This window comes from Cavia porcellus, unplaced genomic scaffold, assembly GCF_034190915.1.
Source record: "Cavia porcellus strain 051 isolate PalLab524CR breed Dunkin Hartley unplaced genomic scaffold, mCavPor4.1 scaffold_6, whole genome shotgun sequence".
In the NCBI taxonomy this organism is placed as follows: domain Eukaryota; kingdom Metazoa; phylum Chordata; class Mammalia; order Rodentia; family Caviidae; genus Cavia; species Cavia porcellus.
In genome coordinates, this window is record NW_026947489.1 from 61176589 (window position 1) to 61192431 (window position 15843).

General features: G+C 40.5%; 1 protein-coding gene across 7 annotated transcripts in view; it reads left to right on the top strand.

Moving 5' to 3' along the window:
- The window catches only part of Ube3c (ubiquitin protein ligase E3C), a 136732-nt gene that overhangs the window by 20882 nt on the left and 100007 nt on the right, over positions 1–15843 (top strand). For 5 of the 7 annotated variants that reach the window (XM_063250842.1, XM_063250840.1, XM_063250839.1 and 2 more), the window contains 5 exons: positions 377–597; positions 820–927; positions 1436–1587; positions 3908–4095; positions 13444–13530. In XM_063250842.1, the coding sequence (XP_063106912.1) occupies positions 377–597; positions 820–927; positions 1436–1587; positions 3908–4095; positions 13444–13530 (756 nt within the window). The remainder of the gene's footprint in view (positions 1–376; positions 598–819; positions 928–1435; positions 1588–3907; positions 4096–13443; positions 13531–15843) is intronic. The other 2 variants (XM_063250843.1, XM_063250846.1) reach the window with 2 other exon arrangements.

Consider the following 15843-nt stretch of genomic DNA (forward strand, 5'->3'; position numbering starts at 1 on the left):
TGAGTCAAGTTTTTACTTTGTTGCTATGGCTTAGTCCACAGGAACAGTTACTAGAGTGCTTTTCTTTATGGTTGAACCTAAAATTTCTGGGCCAAGGAAAGTAGCTCAGTGGCACAGCACCTGCCTGGGAAGCCTTGAGTTGAATTTGCAGTACTCCCCCAATCAACATTTCTGTCAGTATTGTTATTTTCCTACTTTGTATAAGCTGTGAGAAGATATAAAAATGAGGTTTTATTTCAAGATTATCTAATTGCTATTAAACAGTTATATTTAGAATGTAGATTGTTCAGAAAGGTATTTGGAAAAGCAATTGTAAGTATGGATTTGATGAACAGTTAATTTTGAGTCTATAGAAAGCTTCCGTTTTCCTTTCCAGGCAGCAAGTTTTCTCAGCCTTCACAGAGGAGTTTCTGGCTGCACCTTTTACAGAGCAGCTCTTCCACTTCATCATCCCGGCATTAGCAGATGTTCAGACCGCTTTCCCTTTTGCGCCTTTTCTGAATGCACTGTTGTTACTAGAGAGTAGATGTTCAAACAGGAGTGCTGGAGCACCATGGCTTTTCTATTTTGTTTTAACTGTTGGTGAAAATCATTTAGGTATGAAATCCCAGGCACATTTTACCCTAACTCGCATGTAGGTAGCAAGAGCAGATGACCAACAGAAGCCCTGGTGGGATGAGTGGGTTGTGGCAAAATGGTGTCCTGGGAGTTTCAGGGGGGCACTGTAGACAGACTGGTAGGGCCATGGCCTGGGGAGGGCTCGATGCATGGGCAGGCAGACATGTGGGGTAACTCTCCTGGGGTATATGGTGTTTGTAGTGTGCTTCAGGATGTTTGAGTGCAAGGAGACCTGGGAAACCCAGGCAGTTTCCAGCTTACTGGTTATACTGTCCGTCATGGAGGTTCCATACACAATGCCACCCCATGGTAAGTAGTGGCTTGGTATCTTATAATCAAGTTAGTGCTGACTGTACTTCCAGAGAAGGCTGGACTCCAGGGTGAGGCCTCAGTCTTATAAGCCCCACCCCTACTTGGGACCTGATTACACATCCTCCATAATCACCTGTGCTAATGACCAGCCAGTGAAACTGGAGTATACAGGCCCCACTGCGGCTTGCTTGTGTCCTAGGGCAATTTACAGAACTGAGAAAGATGCTGTGGCCTGCACTGCTTATTATGCTGGTGCATAACCAGGTGCAGAGATTCTGTCAGTCTTGCCTTCCGTCTGCCCTGGGAGTTGGGCATGCCAAACTGGTCCAGGTTGCCCCACTGGCACAGTGATCAGAGGTGACAAGGAGTCCTGCTCACTGTGAGCACATCGTGAGATGGGGACCACATGCACGTGTAGCATGCCACAGTGGAATTCAGACAGACAGACTATGTCTTACCTGGGAAGTGACACTAGCTAAGGAGGTAATGCCTGCTTATTCTGTAGGGACACTCTCTGAGGAGGGCCTGCTGGTATATCTACATGTGCTCCAGACCTTCCTTTCCCAGCTGCCTGCCTCGCCTGCCATCACCAGCTCCTATGACACCTCCAGCGACTCTGAGGATGAGAGTGAGGAGGCCGACCAGCCTACCACCCCAGTAAGCAGCACCTGCAGCCAAGGCTATCCCCAGGCGCTTTTCTTATTCTCTTCTGTTTTTGGTTAGGGTGTTTCTTACGATAAATACTGATTTGAATCCCAAATACACTTTGTTTCCATTTCCAGGTGAAGCATGTTTTCAGGGTGTCAGGAGGCACAGGGTGAGTGGGTGCTGTGTTTACAGTGCAGATAACTGCTCAGTGTGGAGTGGGCCAGAATGCATTGAGAACAGGGTGTTCCTTGCAGGGTTACTATGGGTAAATATGGGGTACAACTGAATGTTCTGCTGAGTGCTGGAATTGTCATATCAAAACCAGAAATAGACAGTCTTAGTGGTGCACATCTGTAATCCCAGCTATTCTGAAGGCTGAGGTAGGAGGTCTCCAAGTAGAAAGCCAACCTGAGTGTCTTATCCAGACCCTGGAGACATAGGTCAGTGGTAGAACAGCTATCTAGGATGCACAAGGTTCAGTTGCTAGAACTACTTTTTTTTTTTTTTTTTTTTGTCTTTTTCCTTTTTACTGGTACCAGAGATCGAACTCACGACTGCCTGCTTCCAAGGCAGGCGCTTATGCCGCTGAGCTAAATCCCCAGCCCCGCTAGAACTATTTTTTAAAAAAATCCCCAAAACTCAGAACTGTACAAACAAAAGTATGAATTTTGTTGTATGTCTAAAAAAGTGGCATTTTATAGATGGAATATAGATACGGTTTGTCTCTAGAAGAAAGTTAATATGTGAATAATTATCTCCCAGAGGATCTGTGAAAATAAAAATTTATTTTTATGCAATGTGCTTACTGTGCACATATTGCTGAGGGTATAGACTCTGTAGCCAGGGAGTGACAGACTTCCCTCAGGGATGTTCCTAGGGTAGCAGAGCATGGACACCTATGCAGGGCACCGGGCAAGGCCTCAGCTACGCTGTGGAGAGCACTGGCCTGGCTTACCCTGTGCTTGACCCCGCTGTCCAACCAAAGGGAAAGATTTCTTTATGAATTGTACAAAGTGTCACTCCACTCAGTTTTTTTAATAGGTATATGCTTCAAGGTCTACTTATGTCCAGCTTCACAGTTTATTTGTCTTTGTCATCTTTTTTGTTTTTCTTTGGCCTGAAGTATTGCCCTTTTTTTCCTGACCACAATTGAGTTGAGACACTATGTGACCTAGTTGTGAGCCAGGCACTGTTCTTTATTTCTGGCCCTGTCTTTTATGTTTTGGTTTACATACTGCCTTTCTCTACTGTAGTTCACTCTGTAGAACTTCATTTGGTTGTATAAGATTTTTTAGAGTCAGAGTTTGCCCTTTATAAAATTTTGTCTTACAGTTGAATGTTCTGGTGGATGCTTATAGTTTCTATGTCATCTGTTCACCTACTATGTATAGTTTATTTTTAAATTATACACTTCAAAAGTAGTACCTGTTTTGTAACATCTTTTTACATGCATCTTAAAAATTCAACTTTAACAGATGAAATTTATGATTTGTAACCTAAAGCAATATTGTGCTTGGTAAGTTACATATATGAAAGTTTCTAAGTCATATAGCAAGCAGTATTTGAAATTTCACATGTTCTTGTTTACATTTGTGAAAGCGTGTATTTTTGATTAATGCCCGAAATGAGTGTGCTGTGTGGCATAGTGTCTTAGGCTTTGTTCAGCAACTTAAAACTTGTTCAGGGCCTCACATCTTCTAGAGAAATCATAAGGTATCAAACAGATTTTTTATTATGTATCTTTATATCCTTTGATAGTTCCCTATCCAGTAGTACACACCTTTGATTCCAGCTACTCCGGAGGCAGAGGCAGACAGATTGAAAATTGAAGTACAGCCTGGAAAATTTAGTTCAGACACTTTCTCAAAAGGTGATGGGGCAGGGTCGTGAATTCAATCCCTGGTACCAAAAAAAAAAAAAGTATATAGTTTAGTATAAAGCCCTAGTTGTAATCTTCAGTACTGAAAGATTAACTAATTCATATTTTCTTTAAACTGTGATCCCTCAAATAATATAAAGTGGAAATGCTCTCTTACTACAACTCAATCTAAAATATTTGTAATGCATTTTTCTTAAAGTGTAAATACTGAAAACATGTCATTGGCTAGCAGAAACCACACAGTTACAGTTCCTGTGCTATCAGGCTGGGCACAACAGATGCCAGGAGGTAACTAGAGCTCTACAGGATGCCAGATGGGCTGAGAGTGTGTTAGGGTCACCGTGTCTGATGTGGGTAGTTGTCACACTGGCCTGCTTCTTATCTTCTCTGTGGGGGAGAGGGTGCCTTGGAGCATGGCTGGTGCTCAGACCCCTGTCCTGGTTGTTTCAGGAGGACGGCCGGCTGTCCACTAAATATATCACTGAGGAGTGTCTCAAGAAGCTGGACACAAAGCAGCAGACCAACACCCTGCTGAACCTGGTGTGGCGGGACTCGGCCAGTGAGGAGGTCTTCACACGGATGGCCTCCATCTGTCACACGCTAATGGTGCAGCACCGAATGATGGTGCCCAAAGTCAGGCAGGTCTCCTCAGTCCCATGCATGCCTACCTCTGCTGTCATCACTTTATAGCCAGTATTTCCTGATAGGGCCAGATGTAGAATATTGAGTTCTCTAGGCACTTTGTAAAAAATGAAAGGTTTTTTTTTTTTTAAACTATTAATCTAGTTGACCTCTTTTTCCTGGCACCCTGTATGCATATTAAACCAGCGGTTTGTGTAGTGTGTTTTTTAAAAGGCAGGAGCTCATTAGTGTCTATTTCAGGCTGGCCTTGAAATCAGCCTGGCCTCAAACTTTCAGTGATTCTCTTGCCTCAGTCTCCCAAGTGCTGGGTTTACAGGCATGCGCCACCACCCCTGGCTGTGGGCATCTTATGAGGAGAGTTTAGTCCTTGCCACACAGCTATAACTGAAACATTAGGCTCCTGCTTGCGTAGTAGAAACAGTATATTCTGCTTTTCACCTTTTCTATAGTACCTTTGTTATCAGGTCATCCTTGGAAATTTAGTGAGTATTTTATTTTTCAAGGCTTTAAATATACTTGGTTGAGATGAAGCAAAATGTTCAAGTTTGAATTTGTAGCTAATTTGGTCTTAGGGATGTGTGACAGTGATTCTGAACTGTTTTGGGTCCTCCTATCTGGAGCAGTGGTTTCTGGAGCACCCATAGAGAAGGCTTTTAGCTGCTTTGTGACCCTCTGTGGCAGCTCTGCTGGGCCTGAGAGCCCGGTGTCTCAAGGCAGATTGCAGACGACACTGCCTGCCAAGAAACAGGTCCCATGTGGATTCTTGCCACATTGGCAGAGTAGTTCTTGTTGTCTGGGACACAAACCAGGAGCGTGCTGTCGATTGGAATTGACTGATAAATATGGCGCCACCGTCTGGCATCCTAGGCAGAGCTCGCTGCTATTTAAAAGACCCACGGAGGAAGTCAGATGCCATAGCACTGTGACCCCAAGGGGCCATGCATGAGCTCTTTGTGGGTGGAACAGGAGCTGGGACCCCTGCTTTTATTGTGGCCCTGAGTTCATTACCATAGTGGAATGACTGCTACACATGAATGCATCGCTGTGCTGGCTGAGATTCATTGATGAACTGCTTCTTAAGGTCCTTAATGGCAAAGCAGCTCTCTGGGCTCAATCTTATGAGCACATCCTTGTTTCCTTGAAGAAACTGCTCTACCAACTACTTTATTTATTGTTTAGATATATTAGATTTTAAGTATATTCAGGGTGTTTTTCATAGCTCCTGAAACAGCAGGTAGGCCTAAATTAACTTTTGTAGTTTCAACTGGCTTCAGTTTTTTAGAAAGCATTAAAAAGTTCATTAGTATACTGCCAGGCTGGTAATTCATCCTTGACTTCTCCCTGCCTAATGTCAGTCCCTCTTATGGTCATGGTTGAGATTTGCAGTTTTAATGTCTGATACTGATCATTGAGAGTATAAAGGGATCTGTAGGCCCTTTCTGCACCAACAAAGGAAGATTTCTAAGACAAATGTGTGCATGAGAAAAATTGCTAGAGAGCAGTACATGTAATTACCTACTCTCACATAAAGAGGACAGATAAAAATGTATGTGTGAGGACCTGCAAAAGTTCTGTAGGACTTCAGGAAAGCCGTGGCCTTTAGTAAATGTGCAGAGTGGGCTATTTTGTTGGTGTTGGGATTAAGTGAATGACTTAGAATTTTTAAGTTACGTATTAAATGAGTTGTCAGGTCCTTTATTGAAAGGAAATTTCTTATTGTGGGACTTGGAAATCTGTATAAAATTTGGCTTTAAAACTATTTTTTCTTTGGGCTGGAGATTTAGCTCAGTGGTAGAGATAGCATGCTAGAGGCTCTGGTTTCCATCCCCAGCGCTGCAAAAAAAGATGTTTTTGCCCTTAAGAAAGTATATTCACTATTTAAAATACAAATTAGTACAAGTGGTTGTGTGTAGAAGGCTCCTGTCCAAAGTAGCAAGGGTGTTAGGCAGATCTGAAAGGCAGCTTTTGTTTCTGGTACGGCTGTTCAGGGCCATCCAGAATGTGCCTCTAGAGCAAATACACAGGCTCCGCGCCTTTCCTCAGCTGTCCTGCCACCTTAGGTGCACTGCTGCCTCTGACCAGCCAGATGCCGGGGTGGGGACCCCATGGCTCACCGTGGGTAGCTTGCCTGTGCAACCTTTTATGGCCTCATCCTTCCTTCCCTGACTCTTTCCCAACTCACTCAGACACCATATTCCTGTGACTTTTCTTTCACTTTTGACTTCTGCTGTGTTTGTTTCATGGGTCCTTTGTGTCCAGTATTGTTTCCTTTTTCAGTTTTTCTTCTCTTTTCGTTGGTTCTCTTGGTAATCTCTTTCAGATAAGTAGCTTCAACCATATTCAGTGACCCCCACTCTTTTTCTGTGTCACAGTAACATCTCGGAACTCTATGATCAGCTGCAGGTGAGAGAAATGTCTCTCAGGACCTGTAAGATTCCTGCTCTTCATTGCCCCATGAATCCCTTTCTGTGCCCATGCTTATCGGTGGCCCCATTATTCACTGTATCCTCTGTGCCTACCCTGTAGCTGTGGTCTCGTGCATGTAGATTATCCACTTTGTGCATGGGCTCAGACCCGTGGTCACCCTAGACTACTGAGAAGACTGGAGTAGGTCTGGTCTTTGGCTGTCCCTGTTCTAGGACCTAGGCTTAGACCTATTTCTTCAGGGTTCCTTGTGCATTTAGGTGCCATGGTGTTGGAACTGTATTCTTTATATGTTTTGCTGCACTGAATTGTCAAAAATATAGCTCTGATAATTTCATTCTTCTGCTTAAACCTTGCAGCAGCTCCTCTTTGCTTTCAGGACAACATGACATTCTTTGGATTATTTATTTGTGTGGTATCTTTTTATTGTGAAGTATTTTATCATTACCTCTCTAACTTTGTTGCTAGCCTCAGAATACTTTTTGCTGCAGTCATATTTAATTACATGCATTTTATTGGTCTTATCGTGCTGTCTTCCTGCCTCTCCTCTGAGCGTATGGTCTCTGTCCATAGGTTGTTTTGTTTTGTTTGGTTGAAATTGGTACAGAACTTCAGGGCAGGATACCGGGATACCAGTTATAGGTTCCATAGTGTATCTTGTTATCTTCACAGTAGTTGTACATTCAATCAGGTATAGCAAAATCAAACCAAAAACAGAACACTATAAAACCAATCAAAACACGATATTGAATAGAGCAAGACAATTAATCAGAACAAAGCAAAACAGTGAAAACATTTGCCTTCAAAGAGAAGACAGAAGGAAATCCCCCATATTTGCTATACTACACACTGTCATTCTCCCAAGAGATGCTCAGACCTCTGACTTCAAGTCAGCATAATCAACCCAACAATACAAGCATTTAGTTGCTTTATGTGCCTTAGTTGCTATCAACTCTGGCTGTCCTCAGCACCATCCAGTTGCTAAAGGGGGTGGGGTGGGACTTTTGATTCTCAGCCCGCACACCAGTAGGCTGACTGTTCTCTCCCTGGTGCGCACACTGGTCATTCACACCACCAACCGCTTACGAGGAAGGAGGGAGTGTTGCTTTCTTCAGCCCTCCAAGTTCCAGCATGACTGGATCTTGGGGAACACTGACTTATTCCCCAAGTGTTTCTCCTTCCTCTGTAAGTGAAGGGCAAGTGATCTTTGAGGCTTGGCTCCTTGTTCCTTTGATGGATCCAAAAGCTTTGAATTGGAATCTTAAAGGTAGTATGCAAAAGACCAGGAAGTATTATAATTTACTGTACTTTTCTTATAGACACATCCAATCAAAAGGCATCAACATGTGCCAAACTTTTCCACCAGACCCTAACAGGATGAGGCAGCCTGATGGCAGCTGTGTTATTAATCACTGTGATTTAGACTGCTCTGTGCCCTGCAAGAGTGACACTGTCTTCCTTTACTTTTTCTCAGCAGTTCTACACAATAGCAACAAGGACTCTTCCACTCTTGATGTGCAAGTTCACATCTCATGCTTTATTAACTTGGGAAAAGTGATTGTACCAGTAGCTTTAATGGAGGAAAAGACAAACATGTTTCATTACATGTGTACAATTAAATGCTATCTGCTGTTCATGTGATTTATAAGCAAAATTTCACATTTTTGAGATAATATTGAAGGTGTTTCTGGAGAGAGAAATAAATTTATTTCTTTGCCTATTATTTCATGATGGCCTCTTATTACTGGTATTTTCAGTGTAATCAATAAATTAAGCCAACTACTGATTCATGTTAAAATTTTTGTTCTTTTTTATCAAGTTCATATAAAACTGATAAGTTTTAAAACATTTAAACATAGACAATGATTTTAAGTCTTTTGTAGTGAGTTTTGAAACTTAAGTTTCTAAAGGTTTATAAATGGTAATTGAGTCACAGAAAGACATAAGTAGACTTAAAAAATGTGCACCAGAGTTATTTTCAATTCCCATCCGTTTAAGTTTGCTTTTAAGAATTGTGTAATTAGGGGCTGGGGATTTAGCTCAGCGGCATAAGCACCTGCCTTGCAAGCAGGCGGTCGTGAGTTCGATCCCCAGTACCGATTAAAAAAAAAAAAAAGTAAAAAAAGAATTGCGTAATTAAACAGTGAGGGAAGTTTTCTGCCATTACTACTTTTTAAAAAATTATCAATAGTTCATATATGTTATCTTCAGAATAGTTGCTCAGATTACAAAATATGGGTGTGCAAAATTGGTCAAACAATGTAAGCACAAACTGTGCTTTTTAATGAACTAAAAGAAATTAGTAGTATGACTGTCTTACATATCTTATATGGGTGTGTGTGTGTGTGTGTGTGTGTGTACATATTTTCTCTGCCATTACTATTTTTTGGTAGTCATGACCTTGCACTTGCCAGGCAGGCATGGTGCCACTGAGCTGTATCTTCAGCCCGTCTCCGCCATTACTTTTGTGAACAGGTTATTATGTCCTTTGTGCTATCTCCTGAGTTTTCATTGATTTGGAGCAATTTTCTGTTGTTCTTTGCATCATCTAGCAGCTGCTGTTGTGTTGGATTGATTTTTTTGTGGACCCTTGCTATTTTTAAGAAGTCTTTCTTTCTTTTTTTTTTTTTTCATAATTTAAAGAGGAAAACAGAAAAAGGGTACAAGTAATACAGAATTTCAAAAAAATAAACAGTAAGACATCACTAGTTAATAGATTACATATTGTCATCTTAGAAGAATTCTTTCTTTTCATGGTTCTAACCACAAACCTGTCTTCTAGATCTGATATTCTGTCCTCACATTGGTTCATTCTGCTGCATTAACTTTCTGTAGAATTTTTAATTTGGATATCTGTTTGAATCTGTTTCTTGGAATCCATTTCTTTCCTATCTTGGGCATTCCTAGTTTCTCTCATTTTCCTAAGCTCCTCTATTTTTTTTTTTTTTACATGTTATCTAGTCTAGGTTCACTAATCATATCTTTCATTATGGTGATCATCTCTTCATAGTTATCTGACAAATTATTATTATTTTTTCTAGAGCCTCATTCATCTGTTAATTACAGTGTTACCATTTCGGAGATTTCAGATGGCAAGAAATAGTGAGGGAAGGGAGTGTCAGAGACCGTCCTAGGTGGGGAGCATTGCTTTTTCCCTCATTTTCACTTACGCTAAAGTAGGCAGGAAAGTATATTTTTGAGTCTGTTAATAACACAATTAAACTAGTAAGACGGAAGCTTTTTATCTGACCTGATTATGGCTTTAGTACTGGAAACTTACATGAAAGTGGCTGTATGTCTAAGAGTATCTTCTGTTTTTAACTCCTAGGGTCTCAAAGGTTTTTGGCAGCTTGCTTTAAAATGAAATGCATCTTAAAACATTATCATTAAAGAAAGTTTTAATTGTGCATTCTCACAGGTGAATTTTTCTGTATTTATTTTAATGTTGCTTTTGCCAATGTGATTATTTCAGAAGAAAAGTACAAAATCTTACATTTGTGAAGTGTCTAGAAGACACAGGAGGGTCTTGATGTCCTATTGCATTTCAGAATCTGTGGCACTGTCCTCACTATAGGACTCCTAATTGTGGGACACCTGGCTCTGTGTTCGCTTCAGTGACCTGAGCTGGAATTGTTGCTCTCCAGTAATTAACTCAGGGTTGTTACTGCTAGATCAAGTTTATTGGGTAATTTTTAATCTATGCCAGTACATGGAAAGAATCTGTTACTTCTTTTCTTGCTCTTGGAAGTAAAGCCCCCAAGCTAATTAAATTTGTAATTTAATTAAAAAGTTTAATGATTTATTATAGCCTATTGAATGATTAATTTCATAAACAGAATTATTTCAAAATTAGTCTCAAATATAACCACTGAAATGTAAATAAAAATGTTTCAAAAATATATACATGTTAATTATAATCAGGGAAATTTATAAGAGAATATAGGGAAAACTCATGTATATGTGTGTGTGTATACACACATGCGTACACACAAAACTATCTGACTGAATTTATAGCAGGATATTAACTTTCTGAAAGAGTGAAACAAAATGCTACTTTTTGTGTGTTTTGCTTTGGTGGTGTTTTCTTTTGAAGAGCTGTAAAGAGACAAGCTTGTAAAAAAATAGGTGAAATTACACTAAATGATACATTTTTGGAAAAGAACTTAGTGTTTTGATTTTAGAGAAATAAAATAAGCAAATGTTATCTACTAGATTCTTTCATGTAGAAAATTTATATTTTCATAACTTTTGTATTTTTCATGTGACTATTGGGTATAGTTCTCAGCCAAAGTTCACAAAAGCAAAAAAAAAAAAAAAGAAAGAAAGAAAGAATATACACACATTTATGTGCAATTTTATATTTACATATTAGGCATATGTCTGATATGAAGTATGTATTCTTTTTCACTACCATTCCAGTTTTCAACAGTCTGGTCTTTTGAAGTGAAATTTAGTGTGTAATAATGGGGAGATGGTATATTTAATGTGGTCTTCTTTAACTTGTTATTGCCATTTTTTGTTATTCTCATGAGAGAGAGAGTGTGTGTGTGTTACTGAGAACTGAACTCAGGGTCTTATGCATGCTAGGCAGTCTAGTACGATTTTTTAAACTTCTCAGGCTGATGCTGCAACACTTGCTCTGTTGAGCTTTCCTGTAGAGTTAGAGTGGTGTGCTCAGGACTTTGTCACAGTCATGCCTCTGCTAAACATATACACTTTTATAAATTTATAAGGTGTTTTGAGCTGGGAAAGACTTTAGTTTCTGATGCAAACAGATAGCTTTTGGCCTGAATCGCAGTGGAAGAGTGGGTGTACTGAGTGGTACAATAGATTCCCCCCGCCCCCAAGAGTTCGTGATCTAGGTAAATCTCACTCTTCCCTGCAGTTGCTATTTTTTTTAGTTTATACTCTTAGCGTCATTTGGACAACTTGAAATGTGCCAGTCTACAATGAGATTGGAATTTTGTAAAAGCCAGTAAGTATTCTATAATCTTAATTGTGTACTTAGAAAGTGCTGATACTGAACAATGCATATAATATTTTGGGTTAAACACTGGAAATTACTTCACCAGATTTAATGGTTTTTTTACATTGCAAAGTGCCTTGTTACTTGTCTGCCATTGTGGGTTTGGTTTGGTTTTATTTTATTTTTAATTTAATTTAGTTTTTTATACCAGGGATCAAACTCATGACCTCATGTTTGCCAGGCAGGCACTTGTGTTGCTTGAGCTAAACCCCTGGTTCTACTATGGGTTTTTAAATCACTGCTTTTCTGAAGAATGTAGTCCTCTAAAATATTTTATGTTACACTTGTTATAGGACCAACAAAAATTCAATCCAGAGGCAATTGCAGGTCTACGCTAGATAGTGATTTTAGTTAGATGATTAGATTGCTGTTCATGTATTTCCATGCTAAGAATCAGACACTTCTAAAAAGACCCCTGGGCCTGGGGACCCATGATGAAAGTAGCCTGTGCCTTCTCTGCCACAAGCTGATTTGTGGCATCAGAGTCACACAGCTCCTGTTTCTCTAAGCCTCTATGTAAGAGAGTAACATTGGCCAGAGGTGTTTACCGAGGTTTCTGCAATTCTGAAAAGCCCAAGTGTTGGCTTTAGACACAGTATCACTCAAGAAACATGGGGAAAGTCGGGCATGGTGGCACGCCCCTGGAATCCCAGCATTTGGGAGACTGAAACAAGAGGATCACTTGCAAGTGGTCCTTAGTACAGCCTAGACCACACAGTTCAAGGCCAGTCTGAACTAGATAGTGAGACTTTCTCAGAAAATAAAACACGTGGGAGACCAAATATGTTGACAGTTAAAATTCATAGTCCTGTTCCTACAATATTGCTGTGCTGAAGTTTTCACACCTGGGTCATTCCCAACACTTCTCTGTGTCCACAGTGAGAAAGTACATTCTTAGTTGTGTATACTAAACCAGTAGGAATTGTTGTTCTACTTTCTGTTCTTCTAAAATGCTTCTAGTAAAACATTCTTTTCTAAAAACCATGTTTCATACTGTTCTCAACCTGTTCCTTCACTGTGATTTCATGTCACATGTTTAGATTTTGTTTTTGATGGCTGTACTTTACCTCTAGATAAGCAACTAGAACATGTGTCCTATCACAGCAACACATTCCACAGTCCATTTATACCTACGTCCTCATAAAGGTCTTAATCGGTTTGATGTTACAGAGAATGTATGTAACAACAAAATCCTATAAAATCTGTTTTTAAACTGGGTGTGGTGGTGCATGCCTGTAATCCCAGCACAGCACTTTAGAGTCTGAGGCAGAAAAATCACAAGTTCAAGCTGAGGTTGAGTAACTTAGTAAGACTCTACCAGAAATTATATAGGGTTGAGGAGGTAGTTCAGTGCAAATGCCCTAGGTTCACTCCCCAGCAAACCAAGAGGTATTTTTGAAGTCTTGAACATAATTTCTCTGTTAAGAAGTCAGGTGTAGGGGCTGGGGATTTAGCTCAGCGGCATAAGCACCTGCTTGCAAGCAGGTGGTTGTGAGTTCGATCCCCGGTACCGATAAATAGTTTAAAAAAAAAAAAAGAAGAAGTCAGGTGTCAGGCTGTTAGTATTTTACATATGCTGAATGTGGATTAGTAGTGTCAGTGTGGCATGACATTGCAGTTCTTTAACATGCTGTGCTGCTGGGGTGCAGTGGGGCCTAGCTCCTGTGAAGCATCCCCAGCATCAGCACAGGACTGCCCTGGCTTGATGATATTTGCTGCTTGCAGGTGGCCCTAGCATGTGGCTTTTGTGGCATTAGTGGGGCTATTTTCTGAAGTGTACCTTGTTTTCAGTATATAGCTGGGAACTTGGGATTCTGTTTTTGTTTTGTTTTTAATAGGTTGAATAAATATTTGCTCATTGCATTTGTTCTCACTTGCTCCCATTTCATTTCAGGCTTCTCTACAGTTTGGCCTTCAATGCCAGGTTTCTGCGGCACCTTTGGTTTCTTATCTCTTCCATGACAACACAGATGATCACAGGGTATGTGTTACAGATATAAAGGAGGCCCCCAAAAAAGAATGTTCTGAGGTTATGTTATATTAGAAGGCAATCTTGAATAGCCTTAATTTCATGAAAAAGAAAAATAATTCTAGTAGTATGTCTTTTTCTGAAGGTAAATGTTTTTAAATTGTCATTTGACTGCTGTGTGTGTGTATGTGTGTGGTAACCAGGAATTGAACTCATGACCTTGCGTTTGCCAGGCAGGTGCTTATGCCACAGAGGTATATGCCCAGCCCTTAAATTGTCATTTGAAAATTTTCATTCCGTTTGATATTGTTACTGTATACTTTTGACAGTGAAAATGGATTTGATGCAAGTTTAACCACACTATAAACATTAAAACAGAGTGGAAGGCTGGTGTGGTGGCATGTGACTGTAGCCCCATTACTTGAAAGAGTGAGGCAAGGAGGATCTGGAGTCCCAGGTGGGCCTGGACAACATAGTAAGACCTTGATTAAAAGAATCTTTTTAGCCAGTGTAAAACTTTGTTCAAATAATTTGATTTTCTGCATATGAACTGTTGTATAACCTGAAAGCTAGTGTCTTTACATACATATTTTTAATTGAATCCATAACAAGTACAAATTTCACATTTAAAAATCTTTCCTGGAAACCTGACTTTACACACACCATATTGTGTAATTTTTCTCATCAGTCTGCAGTCTAAAACTGCAATACTGTGATATTAGAAGATGAAGTGTGTAACTCATTTAGCTGGACCCTTTAAGTTGCAACTGAATGGGCTGTCTACTGTCCTGTAAGGACAGTAATTGCAGACCAGGTTGCTGGGAGCCAGGACACCCTGCTCAGGGAAGGCCCATCTTGGTGCGGATGAGAGGACAGGCAGCTAAAAGAGAGAATATTCAGTAGGTCAGATGTCCAGAATCCAACGTGCACGCACCTGTCTGTGGTCTGATGCACAGCAGGATGCATCAGGTGTGCAGGACATGAGGCAGTGTGCCGTGTGAGACATGTCGGGTGTAGAGGCCTTAGCTGGGGCAGGAGGTGTCGCAGAGAGACCCTCTCATGCCAGTGCCCCCTTCATCAGTCACAGTGCTCCCACCCTTTGTGCCCTGAATCATGTTCACATCATCAGCCTAAAGCCACCTCTAAGTATAGAGGAGAGTGTCAGTTTATGGGCAGTTTCTTTGGATTATTTTTGTGGTTTTTATTAAATGTGAATGAACTCCAGTGAATAAAGAGCAGTATTTTATGAAGCCCCTGTGACTGGTGAGACTCAAAGGCTCATTGATTTTTCTTGAATCAATAGTCACTTAGAAAAGCTTGATATCTGGAAAGATCGTATATAGAAAAAAGGCTCAGTCCATGTTTGTTCTGTTATGGTTTGGGGACACTTCGGCCATGTCTAGCTGTGCCAGTGTTGCTTTTGTGAGTGACAGGTTTATTTAGGGTGAAGGGAGATTGGGATCATTAGGACAGGAAATTGTCATTTACCTGTGAGTACTCCAGCTTAGCAACGGGGACACTGCCTTGCTCTGCCTGGTGATTGCTTCTTTGTTTATGGCATTTGTCTCTTGGTAAGGAAATGGAATCATGATGTGTGAAAGAAAAATGAGATATTGTTAATTACACTAAATTATTAATATTGTGTAAAGTGATAAAGACATAGGTTGTGGAAAACCTTTTTTCTTGAACAGCACTTGAGAAATATGTTTCTTTTGTTTAATTTACTAAAATAAAATTTCTGAAGAAACTTGTAGTATATATTGGTACATTTGTAATGTGTCTGATTGTATTTACTGTTGGGAAGAATATTTTAAATTGAAGTGCCTGGCCAAGTGTGGTGGTGCACATCTATAATCTCAGCACTTGAGAGACTGAAGCAGGAGGATCACCACAAGTTTGAGGCCAGCATGAGCCGTCTGCGTAGTAAGTTCAAGGCCAGCCTAAACTACGTAGTTAGATCCTATCTAAAACAACAAAACCATGGAAGTGCCTGATGGTTTGCAGACAAAATGAATATAATTTGAAGTTGGTTTCACTGCTGGACTTGCAGCTGGGACTCTGTGCTGGGGAAGAACAGGGTCTCAAGGTAGACAAGCTGCAATGAAAATTCCTTGGGTCCTTTTCCAAGACAGGCAGGGCTGCCTATCTCCAATTGGGTGGTAAGCAGCTGTTTGGGTGCATGAGACATTCTGCAAGTGATGTTTTGGTTAGCGTACTCCATTTTCAACTTTTGCTTTTGGAGTAGAGTGGTTCTGTGTCCTGAATCTCTATGTGATGAGAACTCCCAGCCAGCTGGTTACTGTTCCCTGTTAGGCATCCACTTTC